General features: G+C 47.8%; 1 protein-coding gene across 1 annotated transcript; it reads left to right on the forward strand.

The window, feature by feature from the left end:
• Positions 1-1,661: 1,661 nt before the first annotated feature.
• LOC107108405 (polyubiquitin-C-like) lies at positions 1,662-5,589 on the forward strand. The gene is made up of 2 exons (XM_015408835.1): positions 1,662-1,739; positions 3,119-5,589. Exon 2 carries the CDS (start codon positions 3,125-3,127, stop codon positions 5,408-5,410), a length of 2,286 nt encoding a protein of 761 aa, XP_015264321.1. The 5' UTR covers positions 1,662-1,739; positions 3,119-3,124; the 3' UTR covers positions 5,411-5,589.
• The last annotated feature ends 2,957 nt before the right edge of the window (positions 5,590-8,546 follow it).

The raw sequence follows: 8,546 nt of genomic DNA on the forward strand, positions 1-8,546 counted from the left end.
AGCTGGCAGTGCTCAGAGGCTGGCGGGGTTGGGGCAGGTGCACGGCATGACCCAGGCTGGGGTGCCTCCTCCTCCTCGGTGCCCAGCTGGAGCCGGAGCGCTGGCAGAAGCCAGCTCCTCGCCACTTGGCATCCAGGGCTCACTAGCCCGCCCCCTCAGAGCCCCTTGCCTTGCCAGAGCCTGGTGCACCATTCCCTCCAGCCGCCACACAGATGGCCTCCATGGCATGAGTTGTTAACTATTTTTAAAAAAATTTGTGACATCAGTGCCCCCCCCCTTATTTAAAGGCCCCCTTAATTAAAAATTCCTGGCTAGGGGCCTGCTCTGTCCTCTTTTGGGTTCTTTTTGAAAAACGGATGGAAATGCCCTCTTTTTGGGTTGGGAAGTTAGGAATATTCCTCGTCAGTAGCAATTATTGCACCTTAAATAGTAACGGTACTGAAAATGAGATTTGTCCTGGGATCACTTGTTTGAAGTAGTCAACTGGGACATATGCCCTCTTTTTGGCTATTCAAAATATGGGAACTCTAAGACTAGTTCGCCTGCATAAGGAGTTGTTTTTTCCAGATCTTGTAATCTGCTTTAAGGCTCAGTGTGACAAGGTTGGCTTTCAATAATTATCCTCACGTGGCCATTATTGCACAAATCAGCTTTTCCCCATCCTCCCAACTTGTTTGGTTTTTGAATGGCACAGGCAACAGTCAAACCAAGTGAACACTTCAGCAATTGAAATTTGTATTTATTACTTCAGAAAATAAAGGATTCGGTGTGGGGAATTCCATCTGGTGTGGTGGTGGTGATTAGACTGTCAGACTGGGCCAGGAGAGATCCAAGTTGAAATTCTCACTCAGCACTCCCTATTTAGCCTACCTCCCAAGGTTGTTGTGAGGGCCAAAAGAAGGTGAACACCACAGACCCTAATCTAAACTACTTGGAAGAAAGGTGGGGGAAATTAAGAAAAAAAATAAAATTCTTGATTTGTCAGGGGAGCTCGATTTCTCCGAGTACGTTCGCAGTATAGTGCGGGAGAGAACCAGGCGAGGAGACTTTATGTCCCTCCATTTTCGCGTCGTCCCCCCCCCCCCCCCCACCTTGCCCCTTTCTTTCTCTCATTCCCCGCATGCGCAAAACTTTCCTCCCGTCCCAAAATCTGCTTCTTTGTGGCGGCGAACCTTAGCAACAAGGGTGACCTCACCCTACACCAATCAACGATTAGCAATTCATCGCTATTACCCCACCTCCGTCTTTCCTCCCCCCCCGCCAGATTCTTCCAGAGCTTTCCTTACCGAGAGCCAACCAGAAACCACATTCCCCTCGCTCTACCAATCGCTAACGAGCACAGCTTGTAATCCCTCCCTCAGTTCTCTTTGGCAAAAAACCTGCATAGTTCGGCAAAGGTCGTTTCACCTCTAGCTAGATATCCTTCCGCTCCTCAGTCGGCGCAGGCTCACTAACCTTTGATCTTGTCTATTCGTGCTCGTAACACGGGAGAATAAAATACCTTCTTTTTGTTTCCTCGTGCAAGGAAGGATAATTCATTTCCGAAAGAGGCAGAAACCTTTTTTTTATTGTTTAGTCGAGGGACTTTCTTTTCCGCGCAATGACACACCAAAGGGCGGGGCGTTGAGTAACAAGACACTATAAATAGTGGCGACCGTTGCCGGGTAGACAGAATCGGACTTGCGGAAACAAGACTGGAGTGGAAAGCGGTCGAGTTGCGGCGGTCGTAAGAAAAAAAGGTACGGGCCGAGGAAAGGGAAATGGAGGCAGTCGAGTGGAAAGGGATCAGAGGCTCGTCGACTGCCATAGTAGAGGGCAGCGGTTCCTTCCGAGGGCCGCCTTGGCGTCGCTTGGCGTCCATTGTGGCGGGGAGCTGAATGTCACCGGGGGCTGGAAAAGAGACGCGCCCCACAGAGGCGACGGGGGTGTGTGTTTCATAGCGGGTGGGGCTGAGGGGCCCAGGGCGGTTTTGGCGCCACCGAGGTAAAAACCACCATGGCTGCAGCGGAAGCAGCATCCGGCAACTGGAAGCCTCGGTAAGTTGGGCTTCCTGTATTCTGAACAGCAAAAAAATAAAAAGGGGGGCTATTTCCCGACTGACTGGTTCAAGTGACCCCATATGGCAGATCTCATTTGAAATACCCTCACTATTTAGACTGTGATCATCGCTACTAACGAAGAATATTCCTAACCTCCCAACCCCAAAAGAGGGCGTTTTCATCATTTCTTTTTAAAAAGAGCCCAAAAGAGGACGGACTCATACACAAAAAAAGACAATGTCCTCTACAAAGAGGAGGCCCGGTTAACCCTACTTGAGTTGTAGCCTCTTTCCTTAGGGGAAGCCCGCCCAGGAGGAGAGTTCAGTGTCCCTTCCCCGCGAATGCCCGCCCATTATGATTTTTAGCCCCGCCCCCGTTAACGCGATTCTCTTGCCTTCTGCCAATCTATGAGGCAGTGAGGATTCGGTTGTTAAATAAATTGTTTGGTTGGGGGATGTCCCAGTTCAATTTCCTTTTGTGAGTTGGGGGGAGTCCCAAGAGGCTGAAGTGTAGTAGTCGAGGTCACAATGATGTGTGCTATGGGGGCATGGGAGACCTACCAATTTTTACTGCTTGTAGAAAAGAGCAAGAGTCCAGGAGTACCTTAAAAGCTAACAAAATACGTGGCAGGGTAGGAGTTTTTGTGAGTCATTCCTCATTTCTTCAGATAGAGTGACTCACGAAAGCTCCTCCCCTGCCACATATTTTGTTAGTCTCTAAGGTGCTCCTGGACTCTTGCTCTTTCCTACTGCTACAGACAGACAGGGCTACCCCTCGATCTGCAGCTTTCTTGGTTTCTTGTTTGTGGGTGTTGCTTAATTTTAAAAAAAACCCTGCAGCCAATGACGTGATAGGTATTTTTGTTTGCCAATACAAATTCTGGGTTCTGTTTAAGTAATCTGGGGAAGAGAGAATAGTGTCTCCAGATGAGAATGTATTGTGAGGGTTTTCTAGTACTAGAGTGGCTTCATAGCAGATTCCTATGTGTGCGTCAGTCAGAAATGACTATTGTCTGGATTGTTGAAATAGGAGGGTGGGGCAATTCAGTTTGAGATGCTGATGTGCTTGTGTCATTGCAGTTCAAAATGCAGATCTTCGTGAAGACCTTGACTGGCAAAACCATTACCCTGGAGGTGGAGCCCAGTGACACCATTGAGAACGTGAAGGCCAAGATCCAGGACAAAGAGGGCATCCCTCCCGACCAGCAGAGGCTGATCTTTGCCGGCAAGCAGCTTGAAGATGGCCGCACCCTCTCTGACTACAACATCCAGAAGGAGTCCACCCTCCATCTTGTGCTGCGCTTGAGGGGAGGCATGCAGATCTTCGTGAAGACCCTCACTGGCAAGACCATTACCTTGGAGGTGGAGCCCAGTGACACCATTGAGAACGTGAAGGCCAAGATCCAGGACAAAGAGGGCATCCCTCCCGACCAGCAGAGGCTGATCTTTGCCGGCAAGCAGCTTGAAGATGGCCGCACCCTCTCTGACTACAACATCCAGAAGGAGTCCACCCTCCATCTTGTGCTGCGCTTGAGAGGAGGCATGCAGATCTTCGTGAAGACCCTCACTGGCAAGACCATTACCCTGGAGGTGGAGCCCAGTGACACCATTGAGAACGTGAAGGCCAAGATCCAGGACAAAGAGGGCATCCCTCCCGACCAGCAGAGGCTGATCTTTGCAGGCAAGCAGCTTGAAGATGGCCGCCCCCTCTCTGACTACAACATCCAGAAGGAGTCCACCCTCCATCTTGTGCTGCGCTTGAGAGGAGGCATGCAGATCTTTGTGAAGACCCTCACTGGCAAGACCATTACCTTGGAGGTGGAGCCCAGTGACACCATTGAGAACGTGAAGGCCAAGATCCAGGACAAAGAGGGCATCCCTCCCGACCAGCAGAGGCTGATCTTTGCAGGCAAGCAGCTTGAAGATGGCCGCACCCTCTCTGACTACAACATCCAGAAGGAGTCCACCCTCCATCTTGTGCTGCGCTTGAGAGGAGGCATGCAGATCTTTGTGAAGACCCTCACTGGCAAGACCATTACCTTGGAGGTGGAGCCCAGTGACACCATTGAGAACGTGAAGGCCAAGATCCAGGACAAAGAGGGCATCCCTCCTGACCAGCAGAGACTGATGTTTGCCGGCAAGCAGCTTGAAGATGGCCGCACCCTCTCTGACTACAACATCCAGAAGGAGTCCACCCTCCATCTTGTGCTGCGCTTGAGGGGAGGCATGCAGATCTTCGTGAAGACCTTGACTGGCAAAACCATTACCCTGGAGGTGGAGCCCAGTGACACCATTGAGAACGTGAAGGCCAAGATCCAGGACAAAGAGGGCATCCCTCCCGACCAGCAGAGGCTGATCTTTGCCGGCAAGCAGCTTGAAGATGGCCGCACCCTCTCTGACTACAACATCCAGAAGGAGTCCACCCTCCATCTTGTGCTGCGCTTGAGAGGAGGCATGCAGATCTTTGTGAAGACCCTCACTGGCAAGACCATTACCTTGGAGGTGGAGCCCAGTGACACCATTGAGAACGTGAAGGCCAAGATCCAGGACAAAGAGGGCATCCCTCCTGACCAGCAGAGACTGATGTTTGCCGGCAAGCAGCTTGAAGATGGCCGCACCCTCTCTGACTACAACATCCAGAAGGAGTCCACCCTCCATCTTGTGCTGCGCTTGAGAGGAGGCATGCAGATCTTTGTGAAGACCCTCACTGGCAAGACCATTACCTTGGAGGTGGAGCCCAGTGACACCATTGAGAACGTGAAGGCCAAGATCCAGGACAAAGAGGGCATCCCTCCTGACCAGCAGAGACTGATGTTTGCCGGCAAGCAGCTTGAAGATGGCCGCACCCTCTCTGACTACAACATCCAGAAGGAGTCCACCCTCCATCTTGTGCTGCGCTTGAGAGGAGGCATGCAGATCTTTGTGAAGACCCTCACTGGCAAGACCATTACCTTGGAGGTGGAGCCCAGTGACACCATTGAGAACGTGAAGGCCAAGATCCAGGACAAAGAGGGCATCCCTCCCGACCAGCAGAGGCTGATCTTTGCAGGCAAGCAGCTTGAAGATGGCCGCACCCTCTCTGACTACAACATCCAGAAGGAGTCCACCCTCCATCTTGTGCTGCGCTTGAGAGGAGGCATGCAGATCTTTGTGAAGACCTTGACTGGCAAAACCATTACCCTGGAGGTGGAGCCCAGTGACACCATTGAGAACGTGAAGGCCAAGATCCAGGACAAAGAGGGCATCCCTCCCGACCAGCAGAGGCTGATCTTTGCAGGCAAGCAGCTTGAAGATGGCCGCACCCTCTCTGACTACAACATCCAGAAGGAGTCCACCCTCCATCTTGTGTTGCGCCTGAGGGGAGGCTGTTAATTGTCTTTACGCCCTAATTTGCAAATTGCCACTAACATTTGTTTGCACTGTAGCAGTTTGTCTTAATATTGTGAGGTAAATGCAAGTTTAGTAACTGCTGGACTGTTTGTGTAAAAGCTAATAAAGTTTTGTGTTGCACATTGCTTGATTGTCTTGAATAAAGAGCTCTGTAACCTGGACTCTGACAGTGCCAGCTGTCTTACTTCAATTTCGTGTTGGAGACTTCCCCATCATTCAGGTTTGATGGCTGATCATTAGGAGTATGTAGTTGGATTTCAGACCCCAGAACCATCCAGTACTAACAGTTGTGTTCAAGTATGTCTTTCATAAGTGGGAGGAAGTTGGTAATATGTTCTTTAGCTTTGTTCTGAGGTCTTAAAATTCCAAAATAGGTACACTTCAGAAGTGGTTATAAACCCCCCAGGTATTAAGGTTGACAAGAACTAAAGTTGGATTGGGATAAGGGCAAGCTTACCTAACCTGCAGGTTAAACAGAACCCAGGGATAATTGCACCTTGGGTTTCTGTTGATGTCACATTTAGAAATGAAGAATTGGATAAGAAAAAAACTAAGCAAGACAAAATTAAACAAAAATTATTAAACAAAATTATTTGATGCTGTATTCTTAGGGATCGTGGTTCCACTAGTATCCCTCAAGTATTACTAAAAATATTCAGGTGAGTAGCCATGTTGGTCTGAAACAGTAGAACAAATTTTGATTCCAGTGGCAACATTAAGACCAACAAAATTTTATCCAAGGTATGATCTTGTACATGTATGCTTCGGATACATTGGAAAGGATGTTACCAGTCCATACATATAGCTAGAGGCCCTAACTATAATGTATGGACTGGTAATTTCCATTTCAATGTATCCGAAGAAGTGTGTGCACACGTACGCTCATACCCTGAATAAAACTTGTTGCTCTTAAAGGTGCCCCTGGGCTCAAACTTCGTTCTACTGAAAGGTTTTTACTGAATGTCCCTAACCCTAAAGGACACAAGAACAGTTCTTTTTGGACTAACCAGCATTATGTAGGTATCTGCAGGCAAAGGAGAAACGGGTTGTCTAAAGCATTTTTATTTGAGCACAAGTTTGCACTTCCACTGTGTCTTTATTGCTAGAGGAACCCCATCTTTCTGTAAGCACATGACACATTTTTCGGGTATTCTGGTCTTGTCACAAGTTGAAATGTTCTCATTCCGTTCTGATGATTAATGGTTGTGTTTTTTGTTTTAAGGGCCATGGAGGAGGGGGTCTAGAATGTGAGGATTTAGCTCTAGGGCGTGAATTGTTTTGCTGTTAAAGCTAATACAAATGAGGAAAAGGGGCCACCTAAGATATCCTTTCAAGGTTGTATAGCCCTGCCCCCAGTATTAAAAACTGCTGCCCTTAATTTCATAGGGATAATTGTGCAGAGCAAGGTACTGAAATGCTACACTAAAATGTTTTCATACTTGCCTGGCAGAAGAATGCTTGTTGGATTAACAGAAAGTTCTCTAAAAGTACTCTGAAATTCAAGTTTCGTCTGAAACAATTTATGATTGGTGTTTAGCTTAGAAAAAGCGTGGCAATAACCAAGCCGAAGGAGCATTTCTGTGTACTGTGTGTAGTGGGAACTTTTGTTCTTTGAGGACATAACAACTGAGTGCTTAGGCTGTATCTACAGAGGTTTTTCTAAAAACATGGGGCATCCAGGTTTGCAGAAAAATACCAAACTCTTAAAAAAACAACCCACATTGGGACAATGGGGGGGGGAGCCGCCCAAAGCTTGTGGCTGAGCAGGGATTGGAGGTAGTGGTAGCATCAAGTAAAGGCTGGGGAAAGCAGAAAGCTGTAGGAAGAAGTCCCCTTTGCTGGTGCTTGTTAGGTTACTTCTAAATGCCAGCAGGCATTTTCCCCTGTTTAGAAACTTCAGTATGTGTATGGGGGGGTGTCTCGTTAACAATTTAAATTCAATCTTGTGGGGGTTCTAGAAAAAATAATAGAATTTAGTGTCCCAAATGTGTGGTGGTGGAGGGATTTTGTCTAGGCTGTTCTCAAGGATCCAGTTGGCCTTGATCATGTTTTACCCTGCCCAAATGCAGGGCTCTTTTGCATATTTGGTATTAACACACCCTTAATGTAGGCAATCCTCCAAGAGCTTACAATAGCCCCTGTAAGAAAGCTGTGGCTTTCTGTACTGGTCTCATCAGGGATTATCTACATATCCCCTCTCTGTGGATACCTATATCTGCTGATAGAGACCACACTGAGAAAAAACAGGTTTTTCTCCAAACTTGGGGGACCCCCAAGGTTGCAGAAAAATCTTTTAACACCCACCCTGTATATGTGTGCGTGTGTGTATAAATAAAAACATGGGGGAAGAGGACAGCAAAAGCAGCACCTCCTTCCGCATGCACACCTCTAGTGTTGATTCTCCCCGCAGTCTGGCCTGGGGGAGTTGGCAGGGAAGTTTTAAAAGGGCAGATGAGCTCATGGCTACAGCAGTGGAGTGAGAACGAGCCTAATCCCATAAGGCTCTGTTGGTGAAACAATTCAGACTAGCAGGGGAAAAACCTAACCAGTCTTCAGTTAAAAGACTTCAAAACATTTTGGCCTGGGGCCTAAAATGTAGCCAGACTGGGGCCCAAAGAAGGGAATTCCAATTTGTAGGATCACACAACAGCTCTGTCCCTTGAGTCCACTCATCTCTGATGGGAGAGGATTCAAAACAAGGTATGTAATTCACAAAGTGTTTAAGTGTGCTTGTGGGATTCTGGGAACCCAGGACTATTTCCACGGGACCCTCCCATTCCCCTTTAGTTTTTTATTGATTGGGTGGAGACCGGCAAGGGACTGAATCAATAGAAAGAAACTAGTTCTTAAAACCAGTTTATCACAATATAAGCTTCTTAAGGACAGAAAGCACTTCAGCACTTACGAATCTTTTAGGATAAAAAACATAACATTTCCATACTCAGCACAGAACACTTCAACACAAACATGGTTCACTATTATGAAATACAGAGTGCCCTGGTCTAGTCAACAAGAGCTCACAGCTGATTGATGACCAGCCCAGAGCAAAGAAATCTTCAACAATTTATACCCTCATTATCCATAGGTTCAGCCCACATGGATGATGTAAGGTTAACAC

The sequence above is a fragment of the Gekko japonicus genome, unplaced genomic scaffold (genome assembly GCF_001447785.1).
Source record: "Gekko japonicus isolate JY-2015 unplaced genomic scaffold, Gekko_japonicus_V1.1 scaffold3968, whole genome shotgun sequence".
Classification (NCBI taxonomy): domain Eukaryota; kingdom Metazoa; phylum Chordata; class Lepidosauria; order Squamata; family Gekkonidae; genus Gekko; species Gekko japonicus.